The sequence below is a fragment of the Macaca mulatta genome, chromosome 11 (assembly GCF_049350105.2).
Source record: "Macaca mulatta isolate MMU2019108-1 chromosome 11, T2T-MMU8v2.0, whole genome shotgun sequence".
Classification (NCBI taxonomy): Eukaryota; Metazoa; Chordata; class Mammalia; order Primates; family Cercopithecidae; genus Macaca; species Macaca mulatta.
The window spans coordinates 102,432,227-102,448,409 of record NC_133416.1 but is presented as its reverse complement, the minus strand read 5'-3'; the positions used below and the strand labels follow the sequence as shown (position 1 = coordinate 102,448,409).

The following is a 16,183-nucleotide window of genomic DNA, read 5'->3' as shown; positions in this document are numbered from 1 at the left end:
TTGCAGATAACACACACATATACACAGATTAATTCTGTTTGGGTGTTTCTGTTTAACCCCCAACAACCTCTTTCAAATGTCACAGGTCTATCCCTTGTTCTTTTTTTGTTTGAGACAGAGTCTCACTCTGTCCCCCAGGCTGGAGTTCAGTGGCACGATCTCGGCTTACAGCAACCTCCGCCTCCTGGGTTCAAGCAATTCTCCTGCCTCAGCCCCCTGAGTAGCTGGGATTACAGGCATGCACCACCATGCCCAGCTAATTTTTATATTTTTAGTTTCACCTCATTGGCCAGGCTGGTCTCGAGCTCCTGATTTCAAGTGATCAGCCCGCCTCAGCCTTCCAAAGGCTGAGATTACAGGCGTGAGCCATCACACCCAGCCTGATCACATTCTTGTATATCCTTTACATTTGCAGAATAAAAAGTGAACATTTTTAACCCCTTTGATAGAGATTCTTATTTATTCTCTTAATCATTTCACTTCTCTAACATCTTCTGTTTGTATACATTATGCTTTTAAAGGTGGATTTTTTTAAAGGAAAAGTTTGTGGTTGGGGATCTGACAAGTTTCCTGTCTTCAGTGATCATATCTATTTGATGAAAAAGTTTATAATACCCATCAAATAAAGAACAAAGCAAATGACTTCAAAGTAAGGGTGCACCAAGCAGGACAGAATTATTTGGATGACAGAGAAAAGTATGAAGGTTGAAGAGGCAGGGAAGCTTTGCAGGAAAAAGTAGGACTGGAGATGAGTGGGAGAATGGGGGATAGGAAAAATGAGCATTCCTGATGGCAGCCCCTCTCGTGAGGATACAAATTGTATATGGAACTTATAGAATAGAAAGAAAACATCTGTCCTCGGTCCTGGGCTTCTGCCTTCAATGAAAGTAAATTATTAGGTCAATTTCACACATAAAACAAATTCAGGGTCAGAGATTAGGAGCTTATTTAAAGGAAATTACATGCTACAGCAAAGACAGATGAGAAAACCAGTGAACAGTGAGGCCTACTGTATGGCCAGAGGCACAGCAATCATATGTTGAGCAGTGGCTGGGCGTGGTGGCTTTACTGTAATCCCAGCATTTTGGGAGGCTGAAGCAGGTGGATCACTTGAGGTCAGGAGTTCAAGACCAGCCTCGGCAACATGGCGAAACCCTTTGCTACTAAAAATACAAAAATTAGTGGGGTGTGGTGGTGCATGCCTGTAATCCCAGCTACTCAGTAGCTGAGGCGTGAGAATCGCTTGAACCTGGGAGATGGAGGTTGCAGTGAGCCAAGATCCCACAACTGCACTCTAGCCTGGGCGACAGAGCAAGACTCTGTCTCAAGAAAAAAAGAGTGGTGAGCAGTGTGGATGAGACTCCAAGGGTGAAGGAAGGTGAGGCAAGTATAACTTTGAAAGGTAGGGAGAAGAGTTAAAGGAATAGAGGCATCAGGGCTGACATGGGGAAAGTAGAATCACAGAATGGAGTGGGGAAGGTAGAGCTTGGGAGACCAGGTGACCGAGTAGCAGCAGCAGCCTTGTCATCCATTAAATCTTAAGGCATCTCTCCCTTGTCCACTGGGAATTCCAGCAGGCCAGAAAGCAGGAAATGTGTCTAAGGTAACCTCTTGAATACCTACTGTGAAGAGGGTACCAGGCGCCGTAAATTCTGATACATGGTGGAGCACCGTGGCTCACACCTGTAATCCTAGCACTTTGGGAGGCTGAGGCGGGTGGATCACTGAGGTCAGGAGTTTGAGACCAGCCCTGCCAACGTGGCAAAACCCTGTCTCTACTAAAAATACAAAAATTAGCTGAGCATACTGGTGTGCGCCTGTCATCCCAGCTACCCAGGAGACTGAGGCAGGAGAATTGCTTGAATCTGAGAGGTGGAGGTTGCAGTGAGCCGAGATCATGCCACTGCACTTCAGCCTGGGAGACAGAGCAAGACTCTGTCTCAAAAAAAAAAAAAAAAAAAAATTCTGATATATAGTCGGGGTCTCTCTGTAAGGAAAACCTGCTTTCTTTTAATAATAGCGATGATGATACATGTTGAAAGAATACAGAAACCTCCAGGAAGACTGTCCTTTGGTAGATTACAATAACTAGACCAAAATACCTCAACCCCTTTTCAGAAATTGATTTGTTGTTGTTGTTTTTAATTTTTTTTTTTTGAGAAAGGGCCTCATTTTGTCACCTAGGCTGGGGTGCCGTGGTGTGATCTGGGCTCACTGCAACCTTGACCTCCTGGGCTCAAATGAGTCTCCCATCTCAGCGCCCCAAATTGCTGAGACTGCAGACATGAGCCACGACGCCTGGCTGATTTTTGGATTTTTTTTGGAAACAAGGTTTTACCTTATTGCTGAGGCTGGTCTCGAACTCCTGAGCTCAAATGATCCACCCACCTCAGCCTTCCAACGTGTTAGGATTACAGGCGTGAGCCACCACACCCAGCCAGTCTTTTATTTAATAGTCCTTTTGTTGATGACCACTGTCACTGCCACAGCAGCCTCGGGAGGAGATGCTTCCCTTTCTAACACTCTACCAGTTTTCCTCAGTGGGAATGCTACTGTCGTATTGTACTGAATAATCTTTGTGTGGGTTTCTAATGAGTAGTGTGTGGAATTTGGCATCCCTGCCTCCTACCCACTGAAGACCAGTGGATCTTCCTGGTCATTGTGACAACCAAAAATTGTCTTTACACATGTTTATGTGTCCCTAAGGGAGCACTATGGCCTTGAGTTGAGAATAACTGCAGCCCCAAACCTGACAAAATGCAAACTTTTTCCTTTAGACCTAGTTACAAAGATAACAAGGCTGGAGTATGGAAAAACACTTTGCTGAAGGCAAAGGGTTAATAAAAAGAATAAAACACAGATCGGCCCATTAAGCTAATAACCCAGCTCACAAAATGACACTTGCAAATTCCTAAGATCTAGGATGCTTCCATGTGGCATTTCCCCCATTTCTAATTCATGCCTCTTGGAATCAGATTAAGAGACTGAGATCTGATCTTAGTCATTTCTCATAATTTTCATTTCCTATATCAAGATCCTTTTCCCTCACCATCCTTTTCTCCCAGATAGTTTATACTTGGATGGTCCTTATCTTCCAGGTGAAATCCCATCCTTATCCTTGTAAACTTGAATAGGATAATCAAATCACAGCATAAAACAACCCTGACATTCATACTGTTAATAAACATGGTCTACAGTGTCTCTTTAGAGTCTTCTTTTAGCTCATTATTTCTCTACATATTGTTTTGACCAGGTTTTTGGTGGTGGTGGTGCTGTTTGGTTTGGTTTGGTTTTGCCTTCATTGAACCTTAGTTGACTGCCTACTCACAGTCAACTAAGCTCCTCCAGAGGTTGGTTGCTATAAACTAGCTATCTTGTCCCCAGGAATTGCTTAATGTTGCAAACTGTTTGTTTTCCATTGTAATTACTAAATGCACCTTTTGTTCCTGCCTCTTTCAGATGCCCTTGCTGTTGTTATAGAGGTAGCCAACCACGCCAATGACACCATGAAGCAAGGAGTAAGTGTCTTGTTATCAGTGGCTGGTGTGGTCTTGAACCTGAAAGCCCAGGCCTTCATATGCTTTCCATTGTCTTTCTGTAGGACAACTTTCAGAAACTTATGCAAATTCAGTATAGCTTAAATGGACACCATGAAATTGTGCAGCCTGGTCGGGTAAGCATTTTAGATTGCAAACTTAATATGATGCATTTAGGTACCATCTGTATCTGTTTATCATTTCTGTTATAAAAATAGGTTGTTTTTGTTACTCTTCTCAGTCTTGATCACTTTATCCGTTCAAAACATTCATGATGTAAGTCACTGTGACAATTGAATTAGGAATAAGCCCATTCATGAAGTAAGTCCAATTCAATTAGGGGAGCGGCAAGGGACCCCACAGAGTATCTGATTTAATGGGATCGTTTTGTTGTGTAATGCCAGCAACCTCACACAGTTTTGAAGACAATTTCATTTAAAATCTTTAATGTAAGAGATGATGATGAAGGGAGGGAGGAAATTGGTATTTTGATCCTCCTCGGATAGCACAAAAGTGGCCTAGGGAATGAATTCAGGAAAGTTACAAAATGCAGTTGTCAGGATGTTGGATATGCTTCAGGATCAAGTACACGCTCAGTCAATTACGTGTCCCTCCATGCAGTATCCCTGGGGCCAATATTGGATTTATCCAACCCTGCTGCTTGTCCGATTCCTAAATGATTTAAGGGTTTAAAATTAACTATGACTGTAAAAAATCTCAAGGGAACTGTGGCTCCCCAGTCTGTCATGAAAAATATTCTCGGGAAAAGAAAGTTGAAAAGGAGATTATATTGTCGTTGTGTTGTGATGGTAGGACTAAATGGGTGTTTGTTTGTATGAATCAGGTTTTTCTCAAAGAAGGAATTCTGATGAAGCTGTCTCGGAAAGTGATGCAACCTCGAATGTTTTTCCTGGTAAGAGGACTTGTGTAGCTCTGATTTGGCCGAGGTAGGGATAGTTGCTTAAGGAAAGGAGACGTTTATACATGTTAGATAAGCTTAGCACCTTCACATATCAGCCTTGGTGGCTTCTTTAACTGGCTGTACTGCTTAATTGAATTTCAAGTATGGGAAATAAAGTCTGCTATGATGCATAACCAGAAGATTATTTCCTTTTGGAATTTATTCCATTTCTAACTTGGAAAATTGTTCTAATCATTTTTTTAGGCAGACTGTAATACCTTCGTGGGATTTAGAATTCAAAAAACATTAAATCTGTTACAGAATTTGGAAATAAAGCATGTTTTCCAGAAATTGCCTTTTAAATTATATTCTAATAAAACATTCTAGGTAGTTCTAGTGTATATAGCAGAATATAAGTATTTTATTCAGAGAGCTATTAGCAAAGAGGTATTATTTATCCTTTAAGGTATTATTTATCCTTTAATCTTGTATCTTGTCAAAATCTTTGCAGTGGAAATGTGTTTCTTTACTTTGTCCCATGAAATGTTTCTACTTTTCAGTTTAATGATGCCCTGCTGTATACAACACCAGTGCAGTCTGGGATGTATAAACTGAACAACATGCTCTCATTGGCTGGAATGAAGGTCTGTGCATCTGTTAGATGATTGGTTTTGTTGTTTTGTCTGAGACGGGGTCTCATTCTGTCACCCATGCTGGAGTGCAGTGGTGCAATCTTGGCTCACTGCAACCTCCACCTCTTGGGTTCAAGTGATTCTTCTGCCTCAGTCTCCTAACTAACTGGGACTACAGGTGCCCACCACCACACCTGGCTAATTTTTGTATTTTCAGTAGAGACGGGTTTCACCATGTTGGCCAGGCTGGTCTTGAACTCCTGACCTCAAGTGATCAGCCCGCCTTGGCCTCCCAAAGTGCTGGGATTACATAGACGTGAGCCACCATGCCCACTCAGGTGATTTGTTTTTAAACCCAAATAAAGTCGGGTGTGGTGGCTCATGCCTGTAATCCTAGCACTTTGGAAGGCTGAGGCCGGTGGATTACAAGGTCAGGAGTTCGAGATCAGCCTGACCAACGTGGTGAAACTCCATCTCTACTAAAAATACAGAAGAAAAAAAAAATTAGCCAGGCGTGGTGGCGCATGCCTATAATCCCAGCTACTCAGGAGGCTGAGGCAGGAGAATTGCTTGAACCTGGGAGACAGAGGTTTCAGTGAGCTGAGGTCGTGCAACTGCACTCTAGCCAGAGAAACAGAGTGAGACTCTATCTCAAAATAAATAAATAAAGAAAGAAAGAAGCCCAAATAAAGGCTGGGCACAGTGGCTCACACCTGTAGTCCCAGCACTTTGGGAGGCCAAGAGAGGATGATAGCTTGAGCTCAAGAGTTAAGAGACCAGCCTAGGCAACATAGTGAAACCCCCATCTCTATTAAAAATAATAACAACAAATATGTGATATACTTAGAGAAAATACCCTAAGATAAATATCTTTCTTACATCCTTTACTTTTCTCTCTATATATGTTACTGTTTATGCATTTGTTTTTTTTGTTTTGTTTTGTTTTGTTTTGTAACAGAGTCTCACTCTGTTGCCCAGGCTAGAGTGCAGTGGTACGATCTCAGTTCACTGCAACCTCTGCCTCCTGGGTTTGAGAGATTCTCCTGACTCAGCCTCTTGAGTAGCTGGGACTACAGGCTCAGCTAATTTTTGTATTTTTCATAGAGACGGGGTTTCTCTATGTCGGCCAGGCTGGTCTCAAACTCGAGACCTCAAGTGATCCACCCACCTTCGCCTCCCAAAGTGCTGAGATTACAGGCGTGAGCCAGTGCACCCTGCCTGTTTATGCTTTTGATTATTCATTCATGTAGTCATTTGTTCATTCATGCGTTAATTTATTCATAAGATATTTTTTGAGAACTACTATAAACAAAACATTAATAGGTTTGGTGGAAAATACGAAGATAAGTTGAAGCATGATTCTTATTGTCTTTCCTCCCCCAGGGACTTAGCAACTAGTTGGGAAGACAGTACACTACACATAAATACCTATAAAGTAGACAGTAATGAGTATCACTATAAAGGCACAATTACAGTTTTGGGAGTTCAGAAAATAAAGAACTTGCAGTGTTTGATGATCATGGTGGGGACTGGCCTGCAGCTTTTGAGAGCAGCTAGGAAAGAAGGAGAAAAGAGAAAGAGCCAGTGGACCTTAAAGTATAGGTCACATTTGGCCATGCTGAGATGTAGGGGAAAGGCATTCCAGGTGGAGGGCATATTGTGAGCAAATTCCTGGAGGTGGGAAAGGTGGGCCAGCGTGTGGGCTTTTCAATTCGTCTGGAGCATAGAGTAGATGAAGGAGAATAGCAGTAGAGAAAGCTGGATAGGAAGGTTTGTCGTGGATGTCAGAGCCAGGGCCATTGGACTTCAGCTCATTAATACGGTTTTCAATAGGATGAGTCAGGTCAAATTGTTGTGCTTTCTTCCAGGTCAGAAAACCTACCCAAGAAGCCTATCAGAATGAATTAAAGATTGAAAGTGTAGAACGTTCCTTCATTCTCTCAGCCAGGTAAGTTTTTTCTTCTCTTTTTTTCCCTCATTCTGAGTCTGCTTGCTAGGGAATGTCAGGAAAATTTTGGGTTTTGGGTTTTTTTTGATACAACATCTCACTCTGTCACCCAGGCTGGAGTGCAGTGGCACAATCACGGCTCACTGAAGCCTCTACCTCCATGGCCCAAGCAGTTCTCCCACCTCAGCCTCTTGAGTAGCTGGGACCACAGGCATGCACTACCATACCCAGCTAACTTAAAAAACATTTTTTTGTGTGCCTGGTGCGGTGACTCACGCCTGTAGTACCAGCACTTTGGGATGCCGAGCTGGGCGGATCACTTGAGGTCAGGAGTTTGAGACCAGCCTATCCAACATGATTTAACCCCATCTCTACTAAAAATACAAAAATTAGCCAGGTACGGTGACAGGCACCTGTAGTCCCAGCTACTCAGGAGGCTGAGGCAGGAGAATTGCTTGAACCCAGGAGGCAGAGGTTGCAGTGAGCCAAGATCCCACCACTGCACTCCAGCCTACGTGACAGAGAGAGATTCTGTCTCAAAAAAAAAAATATATATTTTTTGTAGAGATGGGGTCTCTGTATGTTCCCCAGGCTGATCTTGAACTCCTGAGCTCATGCAGTCTTCCCGCCTTGGCCTCCCAAAGTGCTGAGATTACAGGTGTGAGTCACTGTGCCTGGCCTATTTTAAGAATATATAAAAATAGATATTTGTCAGTATAACAGGGTCAGATATTGCCAGCACTTTTTGCATTTAGGCTAACTACTGACTTTTTGTTTCTTCTTTTTCTTCTTTCCCAATACCGTGCAGTTTTACTCTTGATTTACCATGCAAGGAAGTGGCTGAGAGCTGAGGCAATAGTATGCTAGAAGCACAGAGATTAAAATGTTCTTCTGAACAGAATAACAATGGTGAAAGTGCTTTGCTGATCATTTTTTTAAGTGACTATTTCAGATTGTTGTTGTTGTTGTTGTTGTTGTTTTGAGACAGAGTCTCGCTCTGCCGCCCAGGCTGGAGTGCAGTGGCCGGATCTCAGCTCACTGCAAGCTCTGCCTCCCGGGTTCACGCCATTCTCCTGCCTCAGCCTCCCGAGTGGCTGGGACTACAGGCGTCCGCCACCTCGCCTGGCTAGTTTTTTGTATTTTTTTGGTAGAGACGGGGTTTCATCATGTTAGCCAGGATGGTCTCGATCTCCTGACCTTGTGATCCGCCCGTCTCGGCCTCCCAAAGTGCTGGGATTACAGGCTTGAGCCACCGCGCCCGGCCTCAGATTGTTTTTAAGAACAACTAGTGCTTTATAGGTTATTAGGAAATTTGTATGTGTCACTTAAAGGTTCTAACAAATCTATGAGGTAGGTGTAATCTCCTATTAAAAGTTAGGAAACTAAATTACAGATAAATGGAGTTGCTGTCTTACGGATACATAGTTGACACAGCCAGGATGCAAATTGAAGTATTTTGCTTTAAATCCGTTGCTATGAGCTGGGTGCAGTAGCTCACACCTGTAGTCAAGCACTTTGGGAGACCAAGGCGGGTGGATTACCTGAGGTCAGGAGTTTGAGACCAGCCTGGCCAACATGGTGAAACCCCATCTCTACTAAAAATACAAAAAAATTAGCCGGACATGGTGGCATGTACCTGTAATCCCAGCTACTTGGGAGGCTGAGGCAGGAGAATCACTTGAACCCAGGTGGTGAAGGTTGCAGTGAACCGAGATCACTCCACTGCACTCCAGCCTGGGTGACTGAGTGAGACTCCATCTCCGAAAGAAGGGAGGGAGGGAGGGAAAAGAAATCCATTGTTATTTATGATACCACCTTGCCCCATACCGGAACCTGCAGTGACTTAATATCTTACCATAATGTAATTCAAGTGCTAAGGAAACCTGAAACTCTATGACTCATAAAAATGCATTATTGAGTTACTGACTGAGTGGCGGAAGTGGGTATTTGGGAAGGTTTGACTAGTGAAGGGAGAGATGCCAGTAGTCATAGCATGCTCCACTGCACAATCTAAATAATGAGACACGCTCTTCTCAGACTTAACCTTTGATCTAATAAAAATAGAAGCAAATGCTTTTGTAACACTTACTGTATGCCAGGCACTGTCATAAAGACTTTATGTGTAGTACTTCATTTCATCTTCACAGCAACCTGTTGAGGCAAGTTGCTGTTATTATACCCATTCTATGCTGAGAAAAGCCACTCATCTATACTAGCAGAGCCAGGATTTGAACCCAGGCAGTCTGTTTCCAATTGTCCATACCACTAAAATCAGCTAGGATCTTAGGAGCAGATGGAGTAGTGGCCAGAATCATGTATTACTCTGCATCAGTCACAGTGCCCATGTTCTGTTTTCTATTTATTTTCTAAGTTCCATGATAACTTTGTGGGGTGAGTATTATCTTGATCTTCTAGATTAGAAAAATGGAGGCTCAGAGAGGTTCAATAACACATCTAAGGTTACATGAGTAGTAAGCAGTGGAGCTGTGATTTGAACCTAGGTGTTTCTGACAACCTTTATAATTTTGCTTATGTCCATGAATGTCAAGGACTCAAACCAAAATGTCTGATTTCCCAAAATCAGAGGACGACAAGAGTCATCCTGGGGTGTGCTACTCCTCTGAAATGCAATAACCACTGCTGCCTAACATACATGATGACAAGAGAAGACAAACACCTGTGTCCAGGGTTTGTCAAATGCTGTGTGGCTACCAGTCAGAACAAGCAAAGCTCTTGGGGGTACCTGAAGCATCCACCAGATACCAATATTTAGAGAGTGCAGGTAAACTCTTGATCACTTGGCATTGTGACTTTTTTCTTTCTTTTGTTTTCCTTTTTTTTGAGACAGGGTCTCATTCTGTTGCCCAAACTGGAGTACAGTGGCACGATCTCGGCTGACTGCAGCCTCTGCCTCCCAGGTTCAAGCGATTCTTGTGCCTCAGCCTCCCAAGTAGCTGGGATTACAGGCATGTGCCACCACACCCAGCTAAGTTTTGTATTTTTAGTAGAGACATGGTTTCACCATGTTGCCCAGGCTGGTCTTGAACTCCTAACCTCAAGTGATCCACCTGCCTCAGCCTCTCAAAGTGCTGGGATTACAGGTGTGAGTCACCATGTCTGGCCATCTTTTTAAATTTTAAAATAGAGATGAGGTTTCACCGTGTTGGCCAGGCTGGTCTTGAACTCCTGACCTCAGGTGATCCGCCTGCCTCAGCCTCCCAAAGTGCTACAGGCAGGATTGCGTTCAGCCCTTTTTTCATTTTTGAGGGATAGAGGAGTTTGAACAAAAGTTCAAAGAACAAGGCCGGGCGAAGTGGCTCACGCCTGTAATCCCAGCACTTTGGGATGCCGAGGCGGGTGGATCACGAAATCAGGAGATAGAGACCATCCTGGCCAACATGGTGAAACCCCATCTCTACTAAAAATATAAAAATTAGCCGGGTGTGGTGGCACGTACCTGTAGTCCCAGCTAGTCAGGAGGCTGAGGCAGGAGAATTGCTTGAACCTGGGAAGCGGAGGTTGCAGTGAACCAAGATCACACCACTGCACTCCAGCCTGGCGACAGAGTGAGGCTCCATCTAGAAAGAAAGAGAGAGAGAGAGAGAGAGAAAAGGAAAGAAAGAAAGTTCAAAGAACATTAAGACCCCCTGTGTATCATGTTCCCAGTGAGTGCTTGAGCTTGGTTCTTAAAATCAAGAAAGTTATTTTCAAAATTCCAAGGAGGAAATGCCTATAGAAAAGTCAAGTTTTAATTGCACTTCTATTTCCCAAGTAAAACTGAGCCTTGGTGAAAAACAGTAATCTATTTTATTAAGATTAAATAATTCAGGAAATTATAGTAAATGTTTTTCTTTGGTTGTCAGGTAAATACCTGGATGTTCATGATTTCCAGATCAGTACCAGACAGGTGTAATGGCTCTGATCAAGGTTTATATTTCTGTAACTTTTTTTTTTTTCCTTTTTGTGACAGAGTCTCGCTCTGTTGCCCAGGGGTGCACTGACGCAATCTCGACTCACTGCAACCTCCACCTCCTGGGTTCGAGCAATTCTCCTGCCCTAGTATTCTGAGTCACTGGGACCACAGGTTTGCGCCACCACACCTGGCTAAATTTTTCTTGGATTTTTAGTAGAGACGGAGTTTCACCATGTTGGCCAGGCTGGTCTCGGAACTCCTGACCTCAAGTGATCCGCTCGCCTTGGCCTCCCAAAGTGCTGGAATTACAGCCATGAGCCACCATGCCCAGCAACATAACTATTTCCATTCTTCTTATCCATCAGGGTAAGCTGGAGAGAGAGAACTCTTCTCTCTTCTGCTGTCAGCTGGAGAGAGAGAACTACCCCACGAATCTCATCCAGGTTGCTGCTAGTGGTAGCTGGGTAGACAGCTTCAGTTTCTTATCAGGAGCAAAAATAAACACCACAAGCTCTCACACCCATTCCTTTTCTTCCATCTCGGAAGGATCCAGCATGCCCAACAAGATGTCAAGGTCCTTCCTGATCCTTGCCATCAATGATGGGAAAAGGGCATTTTTCTGTTGGCTCATCACTGTTAAGCATTGATATCCTTGCTCCAGGCAAGATGTTCCTCAGTACTGTCTGTTACAAGGGCAATCAACTTGACATTACTCTTGGTGAATTCTGGTGCCAGCTTTGCAGCTCTGCCAAGCTCCATGGTGTAAACTGGTGTAGAGTCCTGAGGGTGGGAAAAAAGAATGCCACAGGAGTCTCCTAGAAGGTCGTGGGAACAGATACAGCCAACAGTGCTGTATCAGCCAACAGTGCCTCAAAGTTGGGAGTCTTGTCCCCAAGAAGCAGCCCTCTGTGGATGGCAGCAGTAGTAACATGAGTGGGCGAGACGGTGTAGCCACGGCAGCAAGCGGCCAGCTGGTCCGGGCAATCCTGTTTGTCTTTTTGTTAGTAGTCTGGGGCTCAGTGATAAGCAGTGATAACTGAGAGCAATCATTGCTGAGTCTAACTTTAGTGATGAGAGGAAGTCATTGTTTGGAGACTGGCAGATGGAGAGCCATTAGGGAAGGAGACTGTCCACTATCGACCATTCGACAAATGTTTACTGGGCATCACCTACCCTGTTCAGGAGCTGGGGATGTGCAATCCCTGCCTTTAAGGATAAGCCTTTATTCTAAAGTGGGAGATACACAATAATTGGGTTTATTTATATATATGCACATATAAATAATTTGGAGTATTCAGTGTTATAAAGAAGAATAAAGTAGGCTGAGCAGATAGAAAGTGATTAGGTCAAGAACTTTTATGGGGTGAGGGGGGATCAGAAAAGTTATCTCTGAGCAGCATCAGAGACCAGAAGCAAATCCTAGATGGAAGGAACAGCAAGAACAAAAGACATACCAGGGAGGTATGTAAGGGTGTAGTCTGTTAAACAGCAAGAAGTCCAGTATAGGTAGAGCCTAGTACTCCCCTAGTACCAGGGGAGATTAAATGTGAGTTACAGTTTGGGGGCAAGAGCTGGGGGCCACCCATAGTAAGGTCATTGCATTTTTAAGAGTTTTTAGCTAAGTGATAATATCGACTTTATATTTGTAAAAGATCACACCGGCTTCTTTGTAGAAGACAGACCATCAGGAGACTACAGTAGAAGTTGGGCAACCATGTAGTGAGTGGGCAGTAGATGATGGTGTGTCTTGGGTTAAAGTGATGAACAATGATATGAATCAGAAAAAGCCCAATATTGGGCTGAATGTGGGCTCTGCAGGAGAAATAATTGAACTGGAAAGTTCTCGATAAAGGAAAAATAAATTTCCAAGGGAGGATCAAGCTTGCAGGAGGGAAAGAGAGCTAAGGCATATTGAATGTCATTGGTATACCATGCTCTCCTTTCAAATTCCTCCAACCAGTTAGTCTGGTACTGCATCCCATATTAAAGGGGGTAAGGAGGCCTCATCCCTATTAAGTCTCTCCATCCCCTCCCACCAACACACTGCATACTCTATCAGCACAGATCTGCGTGTGACTCCATGCATGCCAGCCAACTCCACCGCTGTCTGCCTTCCACAGGTGTTACTTCCGCCTGCAGTTCATCCCTTTGTTCAGTAAGGAGTATGGAGCCTCTACCTTGGGCCAGGCATTGTGCTGGGCATCAGGACATAGTAGATTAAAAATTAAAAGGGTCAAGTTGGGTGCAGTGGCTCACACCTGTAATCCCAACACTTTGAGAGGCCAAGGCAGGCGGACCACTTGAGGTCAGGAGTTCAAGACCAGCCTGGCCAACATGGTGAAACCCCGTTTAATATTTTATACTAAAAATACAAAAATTAGCTGGGCATAGTGGTACACGCCTGTAATCCCAGCTACTCAGGAGGCTGAGGCAGGAGAATTGCTTGAACTTGGGAGGCAGAAGTTACAGTGAGCCGAGATCGCACTACTGCACTCCAGTCTGGGCAACAGAGCGAGACTCCGTCTCAAAAAAAAAAAAAAAAAAAAAATTAAAAGGGCCCTTCCTTCACTGAGCTGACATTCCCTGGAGGAGGACATGCACTTAGCAAATATTAACACAATTAAGTATTGGGTGATTAAATGATGTACAGAAAAAGTACCGGAGGCTAGGAGGCTGTAAAGCAAAGGACCTTAAACTACAATGGGGGAGAGAGGGCAGCCTCTTCCCTACAACCCTTGCTGTTTATATTGACTTAGGAAAGATAAGTAGGAGTCAGAGGGGCAAAGAGGAAAAAGGAAGAGCCTCCTGGTCATTAGGAGCACTGTGTACAAAGGTCCTTAGGTGAGAAGGGGCATGACATATTCAGAGATTTGGAAGGCCAGTGTGGCATGAGCTCAAGAATGAGGAGGAGAATGACCCAGGACAAGCCTGGAGGGACAGGTGACTTAGATGCTGCAGAACCATCTTGTGGGATTTGCTCTTTAGCCTAAGAGCCACAGGAAGCCACTGAAAGGCTTATACAAGGGAATGATATGATCAGATTGGCATTTTTTAAAGAGTTTACGGCTGCTGCATGGAATATGGTTTGGGAGGTGGCCTAAAGGAGGGGACTGATTGGACACAGGGTATAAGAGGAGTTCTTCAGAGGAGACTCCAGCATATACTATGAATTGGGAGGTGGTGCCATGCACTGTGACAGGGAGCACTGGGAGAGGAGCGGCTTTAAGGGAGAAATTGGGAGTTGAGTTTCAGGTGTGCATGTGGAATGTAAGGTGCCTATGCAACATCCAAATGCAGCCATCAAAGGGCAGTTTATGTAAGGATCTGGATTTCAGAGGGAAGTTGGGGCCAGAGGCATGTATTTGGGCACCATCAGCTTAGAGATGACCACACCTGGCAGACTGAATGAGGGTACACAGAGAGACAGAGTGCCCTGCCAAACTCCTGTAACTCTTCAAGCCCTAACTTTATCATCACCTTTGCAAAGCCATCCCTGCTACTTACATAAGGTAATTTACTACTTCTGTGTTATTTATCTACATTTGTTACATCATATGTTAATTACATGTTTCACCTCAATTCAGTGTGCATCCTTACAAGTGAGGTATATTTTGTGTGCCCAGTTCTTGGCTTAGGTCCTGACTTAGTAGGCTCCTAGTGAACATTACTCACAATGTTATTCACAAATCAAAGTGGTGTGGCCTTTGAACCTCAGAGGCATCCTGCAGTTAGTCCAAGTAGTAAATGGTATGGCATGGACGAACAACCCCAAATCCTTTCTATTGAAGAGTTTCTAACCCTTTTTTTTTTTTTTTTTTTTTGAGACACAGCCCAGGCTGGAGTGCAGTGGCACGATCTCAGCTCACTGCAACCACCACCTCCCAGATTCAGGTGATTCTCCTGCCTCAGCCTCCTGAGTAGCTGTGACTACAGGTGCACACCACCATGCCTGGCTAATTTTTGTATTCTTAGTAGAGACGGGGTTTTGCCATGTTGGCCAGGCTGGTCTCAAACTCCTGACCTCAGGTGATCTGCCCTCCTCGGCCTCCCAAAGTGCTGGGATTACAGGCATGAGCCACCATGCCTGGCCAGGTTTTTAACCCTTGGCAGTTCATCCCAGTCATTGGGAAAGTGGTACTTGACACAAATTTGCTTTCTTGTACTATACACATTCTATAAAGAAAATAATACTTGACTTAACAGTTTTTCAGTTTGAGGAAGATGCTGATTCTTCTGCTAATCATGTTACAAAAGGAGACTAGAATATCTCCACTGGATGCTGCGGGCAAATGTGTGTGGTCTGTGAGAAATGTGTTATCAAGAGCTGGTAAACATTGTCTTGGCAGAACCCCACACAGGAGAGAGCCAGGAATGATTAAATGAAAGAACAGCATATGTGACATGATTTGCACAGTTGAATCACATTCCACATGCTCCCCGGATTCCAGAAGAATCCAACAGCAATTCTCAAATTTACCATCTGCCTCTCTGCTTTCTGTTACTCTTCTAGTGAGGAGTCGGGGAGGGAGGGAGAGATGGTAATTTTTATGAATGTTTGCTTGGAACCCTGAGCGTGTGTTCTCATCATGTAGTTCTGCAGAGAACATGAGCAGAGGCTAGCAATGACCTGGTGGTGAGAGGTTCAGTCCTTAACTACACTTGGGTTTAATACCAGCTCATCACTTAGTAGTCTGTTGTCTATAAAGCAAATTATGAAACATTACTAATTCTCAGTTTCCTTACCTGTAAATGGTGAAGGTGGGTGATGATGTTGTAGTTGGGGGCAGGGGGTGTAAGATCCAATGTGTATTCCATGCGGAAGCTCTGAGGGTGAGACATGGTGACATTTGCTAAGCATTTAGCAGAGCTGGCTGACGTAGTAACTGTTAAATGGCATCCAGTTTTGGCAGTAATGCTAGAATAGTAGCGGTAAATAAGGTGTGGTTTTGTTTGGTTTAGAGAGAAAGGGGTTATTTCTTTTTTGTTGTTCTTTGTATATAACGAAAATTTGAGAAATGTGTTTTAAAATTTTATTTGTAAACTGGATTTCTACCTTTTTTAATCCATGTGAATGAACATTCTAAATGGCACTCAAGCCATGGATTAGGGAGATGCTTTCTGAGAATGATGATTGTAGGCAAGGTGAGTGGTTTCTATTCTTGACCTGCCCTGGGTTCTCTGAAATACAGCAACATATGTCTATATGTACCATTATTAATGGTGGAATTTTTTATTTTAGAAACACTGTTTAAG

At 43.8% G+C, this 16,183-nt stretch overlaps 1 protein-coding gene and 1 pseudogene across 3 annotated transcripts in view; one reads left to right on the top strand and one right to left on the bottom strand.

The window, feature by feature from the left end:
• FGD6 (FYVE, RhoGEF and PH domain containing 6) overlaps positions 1-16,183 on the top strand; it is a 134,179-nt gene that overhangs the window by 101,701 nt on the left and 16,295 nt on the right. For 2 of the 3 annotated variants that reach the window (XR_001448150.3, XM_015152456.3), the window contains exons 10-14: positions 3,460-3,518; positions 3,602-3,673; positions 4,381-4,449; positions 4,998-5,081; positions 6,938-7,017. Coding sequence is in view for 2 of the 3 variants with exons in the window: in XM_015152456.3 (XP_015007942.2) it covers positions 3,460-3,518; positions 3,602-3,673; positions 4,381-4,449; positions 4,998-5,081; positions 6,938-7,017 (364 nt within the window). In the remaining variant the exon portion in view is untranslated. Of the gene's footprint in view, positions 1-3,459; positions 3,519-3,601; positions 3,674-4,380; positions 4,450-4,997; positions 5,082-6,937; positions 7,018-10,987; positions 11,062-16,183 lie in introns of those variants that run through there. The other variant, XM_077954777.1, reaches the window with a different exon arrangement.
• LOC107000958 (peroxiredoxin-6 pseudogene) lies at positions 11,095-15,769 on the bottom strand (annotated as a pseudogene).